Raw genomic sequence first — 21,785 nt, 5'->3', positions numbered from 1 at the left:
TTCTGTATTTCTGTAATTTTATTTTTGTATGTTTGTATTGTTTGTATTTTTTTTTTTCGAAAAATGACTTTCCAGAGGAGCAGTGGGAATAGAAAATTGGAAGGCAGAGTGAATTTTGATTGAAACTTCTTGTTTTATGCAAAAGCAAAAATATTTGTTGAAAAAGCCCCTTACAAGTCATCTCTAGAAGTCAGTGTGGATGTATCCATCTGACCTTAATTTCTCCTGGCTTTATTTTTTCTCAAATCCTTGTTACTCACATTTTTAAAAAGATGAGTGCTTTTCAATAAACCTAAAAGTTTTCTTAAAATACTGTACAAGTAACGAGTAAGCACACCAACATTCAAAGAGCCCAGATTGCCAGATAACATCTTTATATCTTTATTTATTCATCCACTCATTCACTGTCATTGAAACTTTCTTTTTCATTCCTAATTTTTAAAATCCTCATCTTTGTGCCCCTGGACACTTCAAAGATTTGTATGAGTTGAGATAATAGTGAGCTGATGGTATAAAAATCATGCCACAGCTCTGTTCATTTTCAAAAAACCACTTTCTTTCTGAGATGCAAGTATTTTAATAAAGAAGACACTTCCATTTTTGCAGAAAAAAATACCCCAGTTTTTTTAAGAAAAACATCTTTAAAAAAAATTAGAACATTTTTACAAAGCTGCTATTCTTGCATCCTTATAACAATTCATCTTAAGCACCAATATAAATTATTGATCATGTGTTGAGTTATACTGATAATATAAGTAAGGAACAGAAGAACTACATATTCCTTTTTTACTATACTGGCTACTTAAGTAGATGTAGAAGAATAATTTAGCTTAAAAAAATGAAGACACCAAGACACCAAGAAAACATTACAGTTCTAGAGATGGTCCTGAGGTTTTAGTTATTGTTGCACCTCCCATAATCTCAAATGATCACAACCAATTTTCATGTCACATCTGAAGGATTTGCCTTGTGTATGATATGCCAGGTGTAATGGTTTTTAAGGTAACTTCTTAATGTGCTAGGATTTTCCTCTGCAGTTTGTTTGAATTAATAGCCCAAACCATTTCTGGTTCAATTTTTGCATAGCATTTGTGTTCTAAAACAAACATGTCTCAGTATTGCATAGCAGAATAAATGATCTGTGGTATGGATATAATTTATGAGGTGCTGAATTGCTTGAACAGATACTTGTATTTCAACTTTTGTTATAAAGGACTATTTTTTTAAAGTGTTTTGTGAAACATGTCAGTATATTTTCTTATCTAATAATATTCTGTACTCTTATGAATTATTATCTAAAAGAGGTAAGAAATATTTTTCTCTTTTTTTCATATTTTTGTAGGATCTGTGAAGCAGCAAAAATACATGGCCTCTTGGAGCAGGAGCTTGCTCATGCTGTTAATGCATGTTCACATGCATTAAATAAAGCCAACCCAAGGTTTCCTGAGGTAAAGGAAGGACAGAGTTTTATGTCTAAGTAAATAAGTTATAATACCTATGTGCATAAGTTTGTGACATGGGACCTGTATTGTACTCCCTGTCCAAAACAAGTTGGATGGTAATTCTTGAAGCTTTTGATAGATACATATACACATGCTCAGTTTTAAATGAAATTGCTTAACAGATAGATGAAAGGATGCTGTATCTTCTCCCCTTTTTTGCCACTTTCCCTGAGGTGGAAGTAAAGGGAACTTCTGGTTCTAAAGGTTCTACTCTGTGTAGCTGCAGGGAGTCTCAGCCCTTCACATGCGTGGGAAAACATCCCATTGCTTATGAGTTTGGTAGAGATTGTGCTCAATGATTCTGAAATTCATTTAATAATATGAGGAATGGGAGTTAGAAGAACTGGTTTTTGACAGAAAAATATTGAAGAAAGAGGACAGTCCCCTCCTGATGTTGCTATGATATCTGAGAAGGCAAAAGGCCCAGTTTCTGCATTCGTCAGCATCCTCCCCAGCTGATAATCTCTTCTGTAAATGCTGGACATTAGAAAGGGACATTTATGGCACTTGAAATGCAGACCTTCTGGGTGACAGGGAGTTTGGATTAGGGGCATGGTGAGAGTATGTCTGTTGCCTTTTGGATGCAGTCAAGAATTTGCTTCATTTGCAGTGGTGGTGACAGCCAGGGGTGCTCAGCCTGAAGTGATGCAGCAGTGCTTACTAAGTCAAGTGAGGTGGTGTATTCATGTGGCTCTGGATATGAATAAATCAAACTTGGGTCAGCAAACATCAGAAAAATAGGCAAAGTAAGCTCAAATCTGCTTGCACACAACTGTGCAGGCATCTCCCCAGGCACAGTGTGGAGTCTGAACAAATGCTGATACTACACACAGCTCAATTCTTATGGATGCATTCACAGAAATTTTCATGCTCAGTTGTTATCCAAGTGCTATACAGAGAATGCAAAAAAGGGGAGGGCAAATGGGTAGCCTGGTTTCTCTCTTCCCACTAGACAAGCTGGGTGTTTTCAAGGATTGGACCTGAGAAAGATTGATTAGGTAGATTGTCTTTATCTAACTTAATTTTACATATGATAAATAAATTAACAATATGTTAACTTCTGCTTCTTAAACTATGGCTAGCAGCTTTCTTCTGTTGAGGCTAAGGGGAACAGCTGTAGTTAAATGAGGACCAAACTTTTCTGCTAGCCTTTGTCATCCATAAAAATTGTAAATTCATCTCACAGATGGCTGTTCATGTGATTGTCTAAGGTCATATTAAATGAAGTTAGGTCATATTAAATGAAGTTGGGAAAAAGACAGTAAAGAGACACTATAGTTTTGTTTCCTCTTCTCAGTGCTGAAGAAGTTGTCAGTGCAGACCTATATTAATGTATTTCTCCTAGGAGAAGACACTTAAGATCTGTGCTGTAAGCCCAAAGTACTTATTGTCAGTCTGACTTTCATCACTCTAAATAATTTTTATGCTTCTTATTTCCCAGAGCCTCACCAGAAACACTGCCATGGAGATAGCTGTCAACGTGAAGGCCCTGCATAATGAAACTGAATCTCTGCTGGTTGGAAGAGTTCCTTTGGTAAGGCCACAAAATACAGGATTTCTTTCCCTCATTGAGGTTATCTGTGATTTGTTCTTTGCTGGTTTTTTTAAATGGGTGCAGGATTTCTGACATGCCACAAGAAGCTCTGTAAGGCCAATTGGAGGACATTACACAGCAGTTGTGGTTTGGATCAGCTTGCCTGCCTTATCTCTTCTTCCTCAGGGGTTCAAACCACACAACATAGTATTCAGACCAGGTTTTTAAGGTAAACTGGTACATCCCTGGGGTTCTGTAAAGTGTTGGGATACCAAATGCAAACTGGTATTACCAGGTAACTTTTGCTTTATGTCAGGCATGCAGTGAGTTATGACAGAGATTGATAGCTGGGTCCAGCTGGTCTGCACCAGCAGTGTCAGTTGTCTCAGGTCCTGTGGTTGGGACCATCCTAAATGTAGTTTCAGGGTAGTCTGATGCTTTTCTGAAGGAAAATCTAATTTTGGAAGGTTATTTGTATTCCCCATCTCTTTATACTCACCTTAAAGTAGTCATCTGTTTGTGTGTGTAGTAAGCACATATCTAGGTTTTAATGTTGTGTCTTAATACAACTAAAAGTACTGGTTTTTTTCTGGCCTGTTTGTAAACAGCAGTTAGAAGCTCCCCATGAAGAACTGTTGTCTGATGCTTTGCACAGTGTGGAAATAGAGTTGAGAAAACTTGCTGAGATTCCTTGGCTTTATTATGTTTTTCAGCCAAATGACGATGAGGTAAGTTTGGTTTGAATACTTCTGGTTTCTAGTTGAACTTAATTTTCTTTTGATAGAGAAGAATAGGTTAGGCTCCCTCATGATCTGTAGAGGCTTGCTGAATATTGGTGCTGGATCCTTTCTGTATGCTGTAAACAAGCTTTTAAGTTTAGGGCTTTTTTTGGTGTTTTGTTCCCTTTTCTGTCAGTAAAAGTTTTGAATTGTTATTTAATAAATGAAACAAGTATAGAGTTAAATCCTGACCTTATTCTTTACAGAAGTAAAATTTGGTCTCAGTTTTTGAGATGAACTATGAATGATCCTCTCAAGCATGTAACTTCACTGTTATTTTCTGTTAATTAAAGTTAACTGTGTCTCTTTTTCATGCAGGATCCCCCTCTAGATTATGCTAAAAGAAACAACAGAAGTACAGTGTTTCGCATAGTGCCAAAGTTTAAAAAAGAAAAAATTCAGAAGCATAAGACCAGCCCTCAGCCTGGTATGTGTTTTGAAATTACAAGAAAAATAGTAGCATTTGGGGAAATTGTGATTTCATGGGGTTTTGGTTTTTTTTGTAAGAGATGACATGACACATTCAACAGTAAAGTGAAAATGAGAAACTGAACTAACTGGCATCCTCATTAGGATGAAGATTTATTTCAATGCACTAAGAAAGCATTCAGTAGGGCCCCATGACTTCCAATTGAACCAAAAAACTACTGTGAAAATACTTAGTTTTACCATGGAATAGGACCTGTGTCTCTACTGTTGGTTACATGTGATTGACTGGTACCAATACAAGCTGTAGGTAAACACATTATTTCCCTATGAAGATCCAATTCAGGTGTTTCAGGTTAGTTTTAGAGGGTGCACAATAGCTTCTGTGACACTGGTTTAATTTACCAGTTATTCTTAAATTTTAGATGGGATTTAAGGTCAGCGAGTGAGAAAAATCTACCAAAAAATCATGCTATTCAATATTGATTTTTTTAATTAGAAGTTGAACAAACTCCACTCTCCTCTCTTCCCACTGTTACCCATGAACTTAATTCCTTAAGATTATGTCCAGGAGTTTTTATCAGTGATCAGATGGTCTAAACCTATCTCTACATCTTTACCTTTTTAATAGAGAGTTGGTCATAACCTGCAAAATCTTGCAGTTGTTGATCAGCTTTTAAATTTCAGATTAGACTTCTGATTTCACTTCAATGTAAAACTGATCAGTCTTGAATGAAGTTGCAAAATTAAAGCAATACGTAGCATAACTATTTTTTGTTTTCAATAAATGTGGTCTTCTTAGGACTAATGTGGGCAACTAACCTTAGAGAACAATGTTTTACAGAGAGCTTCTTAATGGCCTGTGTAACATAATAGCTTAAAGAATACCTGTTGCATTAATTAAGAATACTAGAACCTGTTAATTAAAACTGAACTTGCTTGCTGCCATTGCTATATCTGTGGTATGGTTGATATTTTAATTTTACATGTTAATTAGTTTTTGAAGGCTTCTGCTCTCCCTGGATGACTACTAATAAATTAATGGTATAAAGCAGAACAACATTAGACTTGGCGTCACTGATCCTAAGATGGCTTAATGTGAATTTGTTGGGACATGAGGTTTTAAAGGCTTTACTGAAGAAACTGGAGTAAAGCTGAAAGCATGGCTGCAAAGCAAAGAACCCCAACTTTGTTTAGATACTTTCTCATATTAACTGCTAACCTGTAACCTGCATGTAAAAAGGAAATTGTCAGTTTTTGTGGAAATGACACCTCTAACCTTTCCCTTTGCTAGCACGGCAATTCTACTCTGTTTTCCACTCTTCTTTGGCCTAATCTTTGCTTGTGATGCATTTGAGCATGTAGAAATTAAGGGGGTTTTGCTCTTAACTTTGGTAGTTCAAAAATGGGGCACAGATGAAGTTGCTGCTTGGCTGGATCTGCTCAGTTTGGGAGAGTACAAAGAAATCTTCATCAGCCATGACATCCGAGGCTCTGAGCTTTTACATCTGGAAAGGCGAGATCTTAAGGTATTTCCTTTGTGCTACTTTTCTGCTATTGACCATTTTCTTTTGACAAAACCACAACGAACTTTTCTTCTTTCCCTGCACTTGTTATGTGCTTTTAGCTTGGCTTTCACGGTGCAAATATGCAATAAACTAATACACGCTGTCCTTTGGCCTGAGTTTCTGAAGTGCTGACTGGTACTTGCATCCAAGAATAACTGTGTTATGGGAAATTTCCTTTTTTTGCACTCTGTATAGAATGATAGCATTACAGTTTGTGTCAGAAGACATAGGAGGAGGTTTGATATCTTTCTGACATCAGTGTAATATAATGTTATCTTCAAGGGCTCACTGTTTCTATTAAACAGGTTCAGTGCAGATCACTTGAAGGTGGTCATGATAATTTTAATCTACTGCAGGAACCTGTTTCAGGTGATTTATTATATATATGTTGGATATAGTGAGTGTGAGAGAGAGAAGCAGCTTAACAAATTGCTGCACAGGACTTGCATGGTGTTGGTGTTGTATCAAAACAGACTTTCACAATAGGTTTTCTCATCACTGAGAAACCTCTGCCTGATTCTGGCTGTATGGATTTTAAAGAAGACTTTCTTTTGACTCCAGAATTGTAAAACTGTCTTCATCTGAGGTTAGATTGCTACTTTTTGCAGGGAAAAATGTTACCTAGCAGTCTGCGGCTGTTATTTGAGCTTGCTGGTCTTTTTCAAGAATTACTTAAGTGCATCCATTATATGTAATAGAGGCTGTATCTTTGGGGATTCATTACATTACTTTTTCCAGGAACTCTTTGGTAATGAGTTCTTGATAATGTGTTTTGCAACTGCTTTTAGCACATGAGAGGAAATAGAATATTGTATAAATTGCAAACGTTTGCCTTTAGAGTGAAAGTCATTGCTCTAACCACAGTGCAGTGGTCTCCAGATAGAGGCAATACTTTGATACAAATGTGACATTTTTGGTGAAGTTTCTTCTGTAACATGAAATCCTAACATGGTAAGGTAGTGCTTGCATTGTGTGACTGTTACAGTAGAATGCAGCTGCTGAAGACAGCTGTGTTTGAGAAGGTCTGTTTGGCTGTTGCATATTATTTTACTCTTTGGTATCAGATCACCTAAGCTTCTTTCCATGGAAGTTAAATTCCTTTCTTCCAGGATAGTTCCTGATATGCAGGGATAGTTTCAGGACAGCCCCTCCTTAAAAAAATTTAGAAATAAAAAACTGTTCATGCAATCTACCAACAATGTTTCAGTGATGGAAGCTGCAAGTTCCTCTCCTGTTTGGGCATTGAACTGGGGAAATCAGCATCATACAGTGCTAAAATGTTAAGGAATCCTAAAAAAAATGCAGGTGTCAAATTTATTGGAATAAATGCTTATAGGTGAGATCAGTGTTCAACTAGACATGACTTCTGGCCATGCCTCACTACTGACAGGTACCAATTTGACTGCATGGCCAGAAGGCTGGCTCTTCAGCTGAGTAAATAACCTGCAGCAGGGTAATCATCAACCTGTTTGTCCCTGTTGCTAAGACTCCTGCTGATTCAGCATAAAAAAAACCCCAAACAGTACTATGTCCCCTGCTCTGAAATCTCTCAAAGCTTGCCTTAGAGCCTCCAGAGAGACAGCCTGTCACTGTCCCCTCTATCTAGTGCTGTCTGGAAGCACACAGGAGTTTTTATATTGCTCAGCATCTCTGGACAAGGAGTTGCTCTGCAGAAGTTGCCAAGGTTATATCCCATGCTAGCAGAAGTCTTGCTCTAGAATATCATCCCATCTGTTCACTGGCAGATGATGGCACTTCCAAAGCAGTTCTGTTTGTAGGGCAGGCCAGGCTTTTGGCCAGGCTTTTGGCCAGGCTTTTGGCCAGGTTTGGCTTGCACTCTGTGGAGCAATGCTGAATTTAAAGAGCAGAGTTTAGCACTCAGCCTGTTCATCACATATGGATCATGATCTCTGCAGGGACCCAATTAAGGATGGTTTGGGTAGCCTGCAGTTTTCTGACCAGTGACCTGAATTGGTGTCAAGATGTGTAACGTGGTAGCTAGGAAATGAGGAACACATCACAAGCTGCCCCATTGATTTTTTCCTCCCTTTGGCTATCGGGGTGTGCAGATGAGTCTTCAAAGCTCTGGTGAGCTGTAACCTGTCCACAGCCTCTCCAGCAGTGCAAGGCTTGTGCTTCCTGCCAAAATAAATGGACTTACCATTGATTCACAAGCTCTTAAATCATGTGCAATAGATTTATTTCTGTTACCTCACATGTCTACAACAGGAAAAATCATTGCCTGTTTGCACTGAATCCTCCGGGCTCACCTTTCTTTCTGTGGTCAAAAGTGAAGCTCAAAAAGCAGCACAGAAAAGGATTTGGTGAAACTGTCTTCCTCTGCGTGCCTCACTGAAACAGATCAATATGTTGACTGAAGAATTGGAAATCTCTAATTATATTTCTGCTTAGCCTGTGGATCCCATTCTCTATGTGGCAACTGGCAAATGGAGAGCACTTCCAAGAGGAACCAGATACATCTCTCCACCCAGCCCCTGCAATAATGCCCTTTTTCCATCCTCCTATGCCTGATTTTATTTAAGGAAATCTGAGACTTTTACACCTATATGATTTTATTTTGCTTAAAGAAACGCTGAGCAGTGAATTGCAATCGATGCTTTAGAAACTGTAAAAAGTGGCCTTGTTCTGACTTTTTTTTAACCTTACAAGCTAACTAATTGACTCATTGAAAACTGCTCCTGATTTTTCTAAATAAACACTGTCAATCTTAGCTTTGATGACACATTCCTATGCACGCCCTGTAGTAATAATCAGAACTGTAACACATGTGGTAGGATGAGGATGATGTCTCCCTGGAGCTCCATAGCAGTGGTGGTTTCCTTGGAGAAAGAAAGGGTCATAGAGTGTAGCTGAGGTCTGTGCTGAGGGCTGCAACATTTCATCTCTATGTTTTGAAAAAATTCCTGCGTGGAAGAAATTTGTTAGACTTGAGATGCATTAGATCACTTTCACCACTGGTAAAAGCAGGGTAGGTTTCTTTTCTGGAAGATGTTAATATTAAGAAGTGGTTTTGTTAAACAGATATCAATTAAATATGGGAGAATATGTAGAGCATCATCAAACTCATGCATGCACAAAAATGCAAAAATCTTTGGGGATCTTGCTTGTATGAGATGCTGCTGGAGCATACTGGAGCATTCTGGAGATACTTTTTGTCTGAGAGAGTTTCTGCAAACTTCTCTGCATCACTAGTGAACTCAGAATACTAGATAGCATCTAGTGCTAAAAATGTATATTTTAATATTCTCCAAACCAAACTATTACATAAGCATAAAAGCTCAGAGTTTATCTTATTTATGTGTTCCCCTGGAAGTGTGGCAGAATTTATCAAAAGGGTCCCAAAAGTTGTGATGAGGCTCTTGAAGCTTGTTGCTCTGACCTACATTACAGCAACTTGAACAGGAATGGGAAAAACCCCAACATCTCTTGCCTCTGAAACATAGGCATTGTTGATTATACATTGTAAAGGTTGATGGAAAAAGTGGCTGAGTTTTCTGGGAATTTCATAATGTGATTCTTTCCTCTGATCTCTGAAGCCTGGCAGCATCTTGCGATGTTCCTTATCCAACAGAAGTTGTACTTGTGACAAATGTTTGTTCTGAAGAATGTGCAAGTTCTTAACCTTTAACATGTGTGGCTTCTTGTGGCTTGGAAAGTATCTGCGTGAGTTTTCTCGTATGTAGAATTCCCTCCACAGAGTAACTGGGCTATTTTAGCAATTCAAATAGTTGTGTGTATTTTTTATAAACTGGAAAATTAGGCTTAGATTCTCCAAATCTACCATTATAAATATTACTGTCATTGTGGGATGAGTTAACAACATCTACCGGCATCAATTCTCTTAACTTAAAAATTAGCACTACAGTTTTTTTTCTAAGTGAGAAGAACATTAGCAGGAACAAAATATAAATTAAAGGGATGTGGAAAAGTTTTTTCAAATAGGTTTATGGACAGCACTTGATCTGGGGACTTCTATGAACAGGAAAGGTGCTGACACCTCTGTGCCAAAGTGCTGTAAAGGATGGTCACATATTTATAGTACTGATAGTTTTCAACTGAAGAAACAACCAGGTTTCTTTTCACCTCTAACATAACCATGATTTTATCTTGACTCTCTGAAAATTAATCCACCTGTTTTTAATCTGTGCTGTGCTACCTTTACAATAAAATAATTAATTCGTGCCTATCCTACCACCCCTTTGTTCCTTTGGAGAAATGCAAAATTAATTGCATGCTAACACTTTTAAGTGTAATACAAAGTACAGATTTTCTGAGGTTTCTGTGCCTTTAGAAAGGTAGATACAGTCTTTGTGTAGCATATGTACAGAACATTATATACTGTTTCATTTTTCATTTGGGATGAGAATAATTAATTCAGGCTGCTTAATTACATTCTCTTTCAATGTCCTTGTCATGGAAAATCTTCCCATTAAAATGAAAGGATTTCTAGTTCAGAAAAATAGATAGTGACACTTTTTTATTTAATCACTCTTTATTTACATAGAACTTAGAGTACAAATTTCTAGTGCTTGATTCTGCCCCTGTTGCTCACCATCACTAATTCAGTGATTTTTAAGAGTTTTTCAAAGCTGGGTTTTACAGATCAGGGAAGGAGATTTCCACCAAACTGACTTAAAAATTCATTAGTACAGTTTCAGATTGTTAGCACAGCTGGGCATCCCATTCTCTTCCTTTGACCACTGGACCAGTCAAAATTGAAAAAGAATGCTGCTAAAACTGATACTAATGCTGTAAAGGGCTTGCTGAAAAAATTTCTTGTTTGTAGTCACTCATATGGAGATGGGTTCCAGCAACCAATATTAGAAACATTTCATCTTGATGTGCTTTCTTTAGTGGTGGCTACAATATTTATGTTTGTGCTTTTTCCATTTTTCCTTTGGGATGCGACTATGATGTTTCTGAGAATTTTTCTTCCAGCTCTTTGTTGAGAAGATTCATGTTACGATATGTGACCTTTTTGGAATGAAAAACAAATGCTTATCTTTTCTATTGCTCTCTAAAGGGAAGTTGTCCTACATGCCTGTAGTCTTTACATCCAATTTCCCTCGAGAAACTGGGGATGTGTGTTTTTGTTTATGAAAAAGGACACCGTAGGGCCTCAGATCAAGTGACATTGCTGGACAGAAACTCTAATCCATCACATTTTACCAAACATTTGATTGCTGTATTAGAGAGGAGAGGGAGATTGTTCTTTTTTGAGCAGAGATTGTGAAAGGCTTTTCTACTTAGAGGTCAAGGGAAAGAGGTTTTTGAATGATATTGCCTTGGGTTGTCACTATTGCAGGTAAGTAATTTTCTGTCTGCAAGAAAAAGAGGGAGATTCAGTGGATGCTCTAAGCAATTTTTTTTTTGTTAGGCAACACTTGCTAGTGCCACAGAAACTTTCCTGGTTGCTGTTGATTGCAGTGAGCACATTTCTAGACATCTGTTGCATGGCTAGATCATAATCAATGGGATGTTGGGGCTTTTTTTTCTTTTTGTAAATAAACTTTCTTCTTTTTCTCTCCTTTTATTTTTTTAATTTCTGTAGGACCTGGGGATAACGAAAGTGGGTCATATGAAGCGAATTCTCCAGGGAATTAAAGATCTTGGCAAGAACACCCCTTTGCCTGAAGTGTAATTATGCTGGTGCTCTACCTAGAGAGAGAAGGGATAGATGCTGGAGAAGCAAAGCTGCTCAATGCACTTAGATGTCTTTGTGGTTTACTCTGTGGAAGAATAAGCACCAGTGTACAGGCTAGGATCTCTGAATCCCTGTATGGTGAAGAGCTTGCTGCAAGAGTACAAAAGGATTGGTGCCAAAAGAAAAAAAAAAGGAGAAAAAAAAAAAAAAAAAAAAAAAAAAAAGGTGGGGGGGAGAGGAGGAAAGGTTCTGCAAAGACATTTTCTTGGTGTGCAAACTTGGCCAGTTCAGATAAGCACGTTTGGGTAAGTGGATTGGTTTTATGGTGAACTGCACTGACTGGAAAATATACTCAAGAAACGATTGCTTTGCTTACATGCAGCTCAGTATTGCCTCTCTTTATGCTGCAGCAAGATACCAGTGTACAGTATGAGGTTATCCTTCCGAGGCAGAGCTCCCTGAAACCTCCTGTGCAGGAGAGCCAGAGGTTTGGGAGGTTTCACACATGAGCTGAGCAGTGCCCAGCAGGTACCCAGCACTCACCGCCTCGCAGGAGTGGGGAGAGAGAACTTGTGCTACCAAGGATGCAAACTATAATGCATGGTGTGCCTGCCTGAATTATCTCTTGTTCTGTTGCATGACACATCTGATACTTTAAACACTTGAACAACTTTTATATGGGTTTGAATGAGATTTAATTTATTGCTACTCGAGTGTCTTCTTTTTTTTTTTTTTTTTTTTTTTTTTTTTCCCTAGTTTCAGGCACTTTTCTATTCTTCAGTGTTGTGTTATGCCTAAAACACGTTCTGCAGCAAAGGATGTGTGGGTGTGGAAACTTAGCATTTGTGCCATATTCAGCAGATTGTATGCAGTATATATGATTGAAACACTGTACAGTTAGATTTTTAAATCTGCTATGTACAGAAGGTGTATCAGGTAACTAACTTATGAGTATTTTTGAAAGACTGGTACCTCACAAAAATATCAATTGGCTTCCTGCATGGTAAATTATAAAGAATTTCTCATGGTGCATTTTAATAGTTATTCAGTTATCTTCAACATCTGTAGCATATTTAAACTGCTAGGCACAAGTGGTTTTATTTATTGTATTGTTCAAAGAGCAGAGTGAAAGATTAATGAAATTTTTTTTTACAGGAGACTTCATTTTATTTATACATAAGATTTATAAACTCTAGCAGCTGATTTGATTTTTGTGGGGTAAGCTTTTATGCATTACTAATTAGCTATTAATTTAAAAATGTCTCTGTATGCATTTCTTTACAAAGGCATCAACCTGTTTCTCATCATCACCCCTATGTTTGTATACCATAACAATTTAAAAAAAACAGACTGTAAGGTTTAGTGTAAAATGCCTGAAAAGCTGAATCACATGCAAGATAGTAATCCATGAGTGTAAACAGGTTAAAAAAAAAGCAAAGCATCTTTGTTGAGAAATTGCATTAGACCAGAATTTTTTAAGGTTGTTTACAGATTCATTAAATCATAGCTTCAGAATTGAATTTCCTGGTGAATTGTCACAAAAGTATTCCAGTAGTAGAAAAGAATTTGCATGTGTCTGCAAAAAAAAATAAAAAAAACCACCTATGTAAATGTTTGAGGTGAGGTGATATTGCCAGAAAACTTGCACAGAATTGCTGTCTCCTTGCTGTTCCTCCCAATATGTCATTGCTGCTCGAGGAACATTTGACTTTTCCTTCACTGAGTAGCTTGGCCATTTCTGACAGGTTAAAGAGGATCTTAATAACTATTTATGTTTTCCCTCTAAGCAGCAGAGTAAGGTTTCATTTGTTTTTTTCCCAAAGCTTATTTTCCTCATTTAAAAGGGTTAATGTCAAGTACTTCATCCTGGTTTTGCTCTCCCTTTCTCATGAGTGTGATGGGAGTTGTCCCTGGGGAACTAGATAGGAATAGTTCCTTGGAAAGGAAAATCTGCTCCCCTCATTGTTCTGCTGCAAGAAAAAAACTTTCAAAAGTAGCAAACCAGGCTTCATTTATATCCAGTTACAGCACTGCTACAGCTCTTGCTGCTGTAGGTTCAACAGGCACCACTCTGAGAGCTCTGTGAACAGAACTGATTATTCTGGTAAACAAATCAAAGGCATTTTCCCTTAGCTTTTCCTCAAAAACAAACCAAAATCCCTTTGCCATGGGACATGATTTCCATGCTATCGGATGGAAAGCATATGCAAACAATAGGAGTTAGACACATAATGGAAAGAATATATATTTTCTTTACTGTACTTGACATTCACCCTTTTAATGATTTTCAGATGCTATCTGCCAAGTCTTTGCAAGTTGTACTTCCTTTTCTTTTTGTTTCTTCATAAGCTATGCTTTATTTTAATGTCTGGCAGCATTCTAACATAGCAGTGTTACAGTAGACCATGCAGTTAATCTTCCTGGACAATTGAAGGACATGATACACAGAATAACTTTTTTTTTTTTTTTTCCTGATTATGGAATATACTTTCTTTACACCTTTCAGCCTTGCTGTATGCAGTGTGTTAAGAAGAGCTCTGGAACAGGATCTCTTCAGGTTGCTGTAGAGGTCTACGCTGAGTACATTAAGAAATGGGAGCTGCTTTTAGGCAAGGAAAATAGGCAAATGTGGTTTGGAACACAAAAAAACTCTCCTCAAATTACCTCAGTATAGGATCAACTGTCTTTGTATAATTAATTTTTTTAAATGACCACCAAAGAATTTAACTTTGATTGTCCTAAGCAGAAGTGGTTTTGTTTGGTTTTTTTTTTTCCAATGTGCCAGTAGAAAGAAGAAATTGTAAGCATTATTTATGCTGTATTTATGAGATGCCCAGGAGAGGAAATTTTATGCAACTCTATGCCTTAGACTAGTGTTGGCTATTGAATCCAAATACATCTGACAGTGAGGCTCAAAATATTTTATAAGGTTTCTCTGCTGAACTCATGAGTCTCAACTGTGTTTAGTGATGTAGCTTTTCTAAGGAAACACTTGTGAACACAGTGCAGCTATCTCATGACTATTTTAGTTCCCAAGTATTATTTTTTTCTTCATACTGCTATCAAAAGCCCACCTCATAAACCTAAGGACATACATAGCAACTTTTTAAATTAACTGAATTCTTTATATTTTAATTCTGATGTCTAAAGTACTTCAAAGCATACAGCCCAGTATTTCAACTAAAATAAGGTAAACACATCCCGTAAAAGTAGTTTGGTTTTTAGAAAACAAATTATCACAATAAACCTTGTGAAGTTCAATTCAGCATCCCAGATTGTTCAAGATAAAATATCTCTATACAAAGTCTACTGGACGGGGTTTTTTTTCCCCTAGTCAAATACACATAATTTCCATGGTCAGTCAGCATACCTTAAAATCTAAGAGGTATACAGAGCAATTGTCCTTTTTTCAGTGGCTGGTGTTCATATAGATGAAGTGCCCTACACCTCAGAAAGAGGAAGAGGAGAAACAAATGTTTTAAAATGTCAGCAGATTGCTAAGTGCATGTTTCAGTTCTGTCATTTCCAGATAGGACTTTTCCAGGTTAATGTATTCAATTGCTGTAGCAACCACTGATTCATGCAAATATTGCCTTTATAATGCCTAATGCCTTCTTAGAGACTGAATAAAATCAGGCCAATTTATGGTTGTAGGGTTTTTTTTAATATACTCTTAAAAAAAAAACCCATTTCTTCAAAAATCAAAATTTTTATATTATGGCAATTGCAATTTTTCTTATTATACATTTTTATGTACCTCACTTTTATCACTATTTTTTCTGAACACCTCATTCTCTCAAAGAAAAATATTTTAAACTTGGAAGAAGAATAAAATGTAAAGCATGTGATCAAACCCCCTCCCAGACTGCTTCAGGATTTCTTACTTTGGGACTGGAGTAAACATGCTTGGTCCTGTAAATAATAAGTAGAAGTAATCTTTCTCTCTCCATCCCTGCCCAAAGAATGTCACATGGCATTGTTATATAACTGTAGTTCAAAAAAGAGGAGTTCTTAGTGGGCTTTTTTAATAATGGCCTATCTCCTATTTTCCTATGTTTTTTGTAGGGAAACAAATAACCTGACAATTTGGACTTCATAACTGAATGCATCAATGCTAATCCACATGATAAGAATTTCATAATGCCATGATAATGAACAGATCTTATTTCAAGAGTAAAATCATCAGTGTTTTTCAGTACATCTGGTCTTCCTTTCTGGAAGACGGTCAGGAGACCTTTTTGCACATATAATGGAAAAACTAATCTATAAATCAGATACAAGAGGATGTTCCACAGTGCTACCTTAAGAAATGGTGTAAAACTAAATATTATACATTGATAATTCCTCAGTGGGCACGTCAGACAAAAGCCCTCATGCTGATTCCATTTTGCTTCCTGTGAATGATTGCAGTACTGATGTTTACTCCTGTTTCCCCATTGCTCCTTCTGTGCCCTTGAGCACTCATCCAGTTCTTGCATAGAAGTTTGACAGCTCTGGAGCAGAAAGTCTTTCTGAAAGCAAAGTCACAAGCAGTGTATGTTATTGAGGATAGCTGAGCTTCAGCAATATATTTTGTTTATAGCCAGGAAATCATCTTGTCACTCATGTAAGTGAGAGCTACAGAAAAATATGAGTCATTGGAAGTTTATTTTTTCTCCCCAATAACACAAGTATCTTTCAACTGCAGCATCTTGAATGTTGCAGTTCTAGCACAGACTTTCCTGTTTCTTGGATTCTGTTTTCACAAATTGTATGTTTTATGGTAGGATTTTCATATCATCAAAGTTTGATGCTGCTTATTCTAACTGCAAAGATTTAATGTTTGCAGGAACTGTACATGACTATCGCTGTCTTAAGTAAAAGGAGGATTATCTGATGACTTAAGGAAGCTGAGTTTGGGCAGGACTTAAAATACCTCTGCTGCCTCTTCAGAGATGAATGATAGTGTCAGCAGGATTGATAAAGCATCATTTGGTAGTTAGCAGTAGCAGATCCTTACTGGTTGTACAAATTCCTGTATTTATATCTAGAATATAATATGGAACTTGATCTTTTTTACAAAAAAGAAAAAAACAAAAACCCCAAACCAAACAAAATATTTTCTAGTTCTTTTCTACTACTATTGCATTAGGTTTAATAGCTCTGTTAATGGTTTGCTTATGTACTTGACTTGCTCATATCTGCCATACAGAAGCCTATTCTCTTTCTCAGAAATTGCATTCCATTTGGATGCCATGTAATAAACTGACAGGAGACTATTCCTGTGTCCAGGTTGGAGCTAATACTGACATTCATAGCAGCTTTTGCAAGCTTAGTAGTGATTCCCCTAAATATTCTACCTGAAAAGGTTTTGAAACTATTTTTTTTCAGCTTGTAGACATTTAGAATAGTTAAGAATTAAACTTAACATCATCCCCTCATCAACTGTAGAGGAGCAAATATTAGCACTGTCAGGCTAACAAAATGCTGGCAATTACAGACCTGAGAGTATTTGTGGGTGTAGGGTAATGAATTTAGCTGCAGCAGTTAAAGAACTTCACCTTCAGAGCAGTCAGTGCAAAATTCAGATATTTACTTGATAGAATTATAAACATATTTTTAAATAATTGAAGACCTTGTCACTCAGTTGACACAAGTATCTTTTATATAAGCTCTTTAATGGCATTTTGAGTTCACACAACCTCTTGCTTGCATTAGAAAGGTTAGAAGCAGCTGCTGCATAATTAATGTTTAACACAGGTCATGTCTCTACTGATGTTTCCACCCTGCTTCCCAGCTCCCCTATCTAGATGACTTCCCAGCCCTGTGCCAAGAGGAGACCCTGTTATGTTTTCCCCCATTTGTGCTTAGAAGACCTAGACAGGCAGGCTGGGAAAAACCTGTGGGATGCTCCAGGAGATCTGGGTTTGCCAGGGCTTCAGGCTCCAAGGTCTTGTAGAGCCACAGTGGACTTAAGTTAAGCTCCTGCAGTCTCTGAATGCTGTGTTTCATTTCCCTTTCCACAAACAGCTAAAACTTGTTACTGGAATGCCCTTGGAAAAAGTATTTTGACTGACTCCACCAGTTGTGTGAGAATTTTGAAAGTGTTATAAATTATAGCAGCTGTTTGTAGGACAAATATGCAAGGGACTAACCTATATTTTGCTCAATGGAACAAACACTTGGGAAAAATATATTTGTGGTGTGATTGAAAGGTTAATGTTAAGACTGAAAAGATACTGAAGGGAAAAGCAACATTGTACAAAGTTTAAAGTAATTTGAAATTTTTTTTTTCCAAATTCATAGGAAAATTCATTTAGGAAGCTGTGTTTGATCCAGGCATAACTGTGTTATACTAGAGCATGTGAACTGGAAGATGAAACCAGGAAGAAATGAACTTAAAGTAAAATTGAGTAGTTTGTTTTCATGGTGGAAACCATGTGAAAAGCCAAAAACAAAACTCCCACAGTGCCCCAAATTTCTGCTATGAATATTTGAAGTTCTGTACTGAGTAATTTAGTTTGCTGAAACTTGTATGCTGGAGGGATCACCAAAAGGGAAAATAATATTCACAGCAAAGGATGGGATTTGTGCATAAAGAAGTACAAACCATTGAGCAGTTTCTCAAAGGTGATGAGGGCCTGATCTCAGCCGTAAAGATCTGGTCCTTTTTCACTGTCATCACACACAAATCATCTAATACTAGCAGCTTTGTGTCTTAATTCACAGAGAGAGCAAACACATAAGTTAGTACCAACAAAACTTCTCACTGTCACAACTCTGTGTCCAGAGCAGGAATCTTTAAATGCCGAGGACTGGGGAATCACATGAATGTATTTGTAGTGTATGTTCTGGCATATTTTAAAAAGCAAATTTCATCTTAAGGTATCTTAAAAGTTCTGAGAGGATCCCAGCCCAACCTGGCTGATTTTCCTAGTTACCCAGGCTTGACACTTAAACTAGTATTGCAGTTAAGTACAGCTGCTAGTTAACTCTTTAATAATGTTACTCCCATGTAGTAACATGGAAATGTTGCAGGGATGTGACACTGTTGACTTGTCTGCATAACTCATATATTTGTGTCTGAATTTGTAGCAAAAAGCTGAAGCACACAACTTCCACTCAAGACAAAATCCTATTCAGTCGAAAACATCTCACATGATTTGTAGTGGTTTAGGTAAAAAATGCTGCGTGCTCAGTAATTTCTGCCATTCGATTGCCATTGGTTCTTTTACAGGAAAATTCACCATCTTTGCAAGAATATAGATCTGTTGGGACTTAGGCATGTGTTTAGCTTTAAACAGCACTTTAGTCTCCCTTGGAAATTGCTCCTGTCTTTTAGTTTTAGCTTTTTTATGGAGGATTTGGGTAGGTAGAAACCCTTTCTCACATAGAAGTTATCCTCAGACTGATCATTGGTAGACTTTTGAATGCCATACCTATGAATGTTGTTCTCTTGCCAGTATTTCTGTGTGCATGTGTGTAGATATGGAGTATCTAGATTATAGTCTGTATGTTGTGTGCACACCTGTATATATATATATGTATATACATACCCTGGTTTTACCCAATATAACAACGCCAACTTGTGTGCAGAGCCAAAAAACCCTAAAACTATACAACGCTTGAGATGCTGCATTGTTTTTATTATAATATTTTTTATATCAGATGAATTGCAGGATGTTTACAGATGCTTATTAATATTTAACTTATACGATGGAGTGGCAGGACGTTTATGATTTTTGTCCTCTAAAGAATTGTATACGATTCTGGGTGAGATTTTGGCTTTGTTGAAATCCTTGGCAAAACTCCCACTGATCTCACAGAGGCCAAGATTAAGCCCCTCTGAATCTATTGTTTACTGGCTATTTTCCTACTGTGATAATTTTTAAAAACGAGTGAAATGTATTTATTTTTTCCCAATGTGAAATCTGCAGTTGTTATTTGGATTTTTCTACAGAACCTGCAAACTACAGCACAGGTGGGAATAAATGCCTCAGAGAATGTACAGAATTTTTCATTGGTCTAGTCCTTGAATATATCTAAGGAAATACCTTCTAAAATAACTTTTCTAAGATTTAATACAGAATCTTCTAAAACCAGTTCACCTTTCATACCTCCCTCCACAAAGAGGACATGTAGTGTGGCAGGTGGAATTATTTATTGATTAATAAGAAGTAGTCCCATCTATTTTGTATACCTGCTGAATTCATACAGCTCACCTGGCTTTGCAGGTCTGGAATGAGACACCTGAAGGACTTTATCCAAAAGTACTTTATCAGGGGGGAAAAATAAAAATTATCTGGCTTTAAACTTCTCATCGTGACATGGAGGTACCTTCAGAGCCAGCCTTATATTTCTAATGGATAAATATTTCTAATATTTCATGGATAAATAAAATGATGAAAATTCTAAAGTCTTAAGGCAAATCAGACAACTGCTTAATAGTAGAGAAATGACTTGTTTAAAGACAGAAGGATCAGTTCTAAAGTAGCACTAGGGAGGAAAAATACTGTAATGCAGCGCTTCCTAAATCCCTTTCCAGGGAATCTTTTGATTGTGTATCTGCTCTAAGTATATTCTTCCTGTAAAAAGACATAAGGCTGTGAAACAGCTAGAGAGATGCATCTTAATTTCTTCACCCAAAGCTAAAAAGATAATTTTCAAAGGAGAGCTGTCATGGAGTTTGAGATACGTGTGTCTGGAATAGGTAAGTTTGTATTCACCATAAGATAATCATCAGAGCAGGGTTTGTAACATGAGTTGGTTGTGCCAGTGTTATCAAAAGTGGAAGAAATAGCAAGCCAGCTGTATCCCCCCATGAGGCTCTTTTGGAAGACATCTGTGCAGAATGCCCACCACTCCCAGGAGTCTTTTGCTGTAATTTTGCTTAAGAAAGGATCATACTCAGATTTCTACTCTTCCCCTTGCTAATAAGGCAGGAAATGTGCACCTTGGTTGAACTTCCCAGGAGTTTGTTGGCTACAGAAACAGACTTGAAGAGAATGAGCAGTTGAGGCTGATGGAGGATGCACATCTCTGCCTGAGCTCACTGGGCTGATAACGTGCATCTGGTTACAGATTTTTTGGTGGAAAATAACCCTCCTATTGTGCAGTCAGTGGCAAACCTCTGTGGTTATTAGTGGGAGAGGATGAGCACCCAAGCAAGCAGAGAGTTTTCCTTTTGCATGTTCGTTATCTTTCTGTAACTATAATCAGGACTGGGGTTTCAGGACAAAGTATTATTTGTCTGAAAGGAGGAGTAAGAGGATAATGGGATGAGGGGAGGAAGGTGTGGCTGGAGGTCTGGATTCTGCCTTTAGTTTCCTGCCTGGTGCAAGACTGGGGGCAACTCAGTTAACCTTTGTGTGCCTCACTTTCCCCACCCCTGGGAGGAAGGATGCTTCCTACCTTTGTACAGCCCCCCCTCCCCAAGACCTAGAGGAGAGCAGTGGCAGATGAGTGGCTAAGTTTTACTGACACTATTACTTGTAGTATAAATAAAAGACTTTTGTCCATAACACTGCAAAAAAAAAAAAAAAAAAAAAAAAATTGCTTTTCCTAGTTTCAGTTCTGACTATTTGGTGGCCTGTTACATTCTGGGTAGTCAGTTTTGAAGCTTAGTGGTTGCTCTAGTACTTAAAATCACACACATAGCAGGCTCTGTTTGCTGCAGAAAAAGAGTAAAAACTTTAAACCGCCTGACAAAACTTGCCAATGAAATATATCTAACAGAGCAGGGGTGTAACTTTTGGCTTTATTTACTTGTAATAATGGTAAGGAACAGTGAATTTTGTTTGTTTACATACTGTTTACAATGGCACAGTTTTATTTTTAATATATAAAAAAAACCAATTGAGGTATTTATTGCATATACTATTTTAAAGATGTTTTATGTGTTTTCACCTTTGGAATATATTGTTACATTTCCTTGTACAGATAATTTGGGTGGCTTTGTTAATATAGTTAGTAATTTTTATGACTACTAAGTGACCAGTTTTCTGTGCCTTTTTATTGTTGGATGCATGATTACATATTTATTATTGTATGGAAGTCACTGAGATGTGTATTTTTGTATTCTGCTGGAAGCAATGGTTGATTTTATTGTACATGATAAGAGATGCCTTCCATAATGGGCACTCGTATGAGATCTTCCTTCTCAAATAAACAGAATGCATTCAATGTATGTAAGTCCTTGATTTTTTTTTTCTCTGTCTGGAAATCCATGGAAATCCTTGAACATCGTGACACTGGATTTGAGATGTTCTCCACTCAAAATGTGCCCTGCTGCCAGTGTCATCAAATCTAAAATTCCCCATTGAAAACAATACG

The 21,785-nt window shown here is 37.2% G+C and overlaps 1 protein-coding gene across 4 annotated transcripts in view; it reads left to right on the top strand.

Annotated features, from left to right (window-relative positions):
- DGKH (diacylglycerol kinase eta) overlaps window positions 1-11,688 on the top strand; it is a 154,365-nt gene extending 142,677 nt beyond the window's left edge. Inside the window, exons 26-31 of one of the 4 annotated variants that reach the window (XM_071740198.1) lie at window positions 1,343-1,448; window positions 2,944-3,036; window positions 3,645-3,764; window positions 4,134-4,242; window positions 5,640-5,770; window positions 11,382-11,650. In XM_071740198.1, coding sequence (XP_071596299.1) covers window positions 1,343-1,448; window positions 2,944-3,036; window positions 3,645-3,764; window positions 4,134-4,242; window positions 5,640-5,770; window positions 11,382-11,471 — 649 coding nt within the window. In that variant the 3' untranslated portion in view covers window positions 11,472-11,650. Of the gene's footprint in view, window positions 1-1,342; window positions 1,449-2,943; window positions 3,037-3,644; window positions 3,765-4,133; window positions 4,243-5,639; window positions 5,771-11,381 lie in introns of all 4 variants that reach the window. The other 3 variants (XM_071740193.1, XM_071740212.1, XM_071740206.1) reach the window with 3 other exon arrangements.
- Window positions 11,689-21,785: the final 10,097 nt, after the last annotated feature.

The sequence above is a fragment of the Heliangelus exortis genome, chromosome 1, assembly GCF_036169615.1.
Source record: "Heliangelus exortis chromosome 1, bHelExo1.hap1, whole genome shotgun sequence".
Taxonomy (NCBI): domain Eukaryota; kingdom Metazoa; phylum Chordata; class Aves; order Apodiformes; family Trochilidae; genus Heliangelus; species Heliangelus exortis.
The sequence above is the reverse complement of the archived record's forward strand: the minus strand, read 5'-3'. Positions and strand labels throughout refer to the sequence as shown.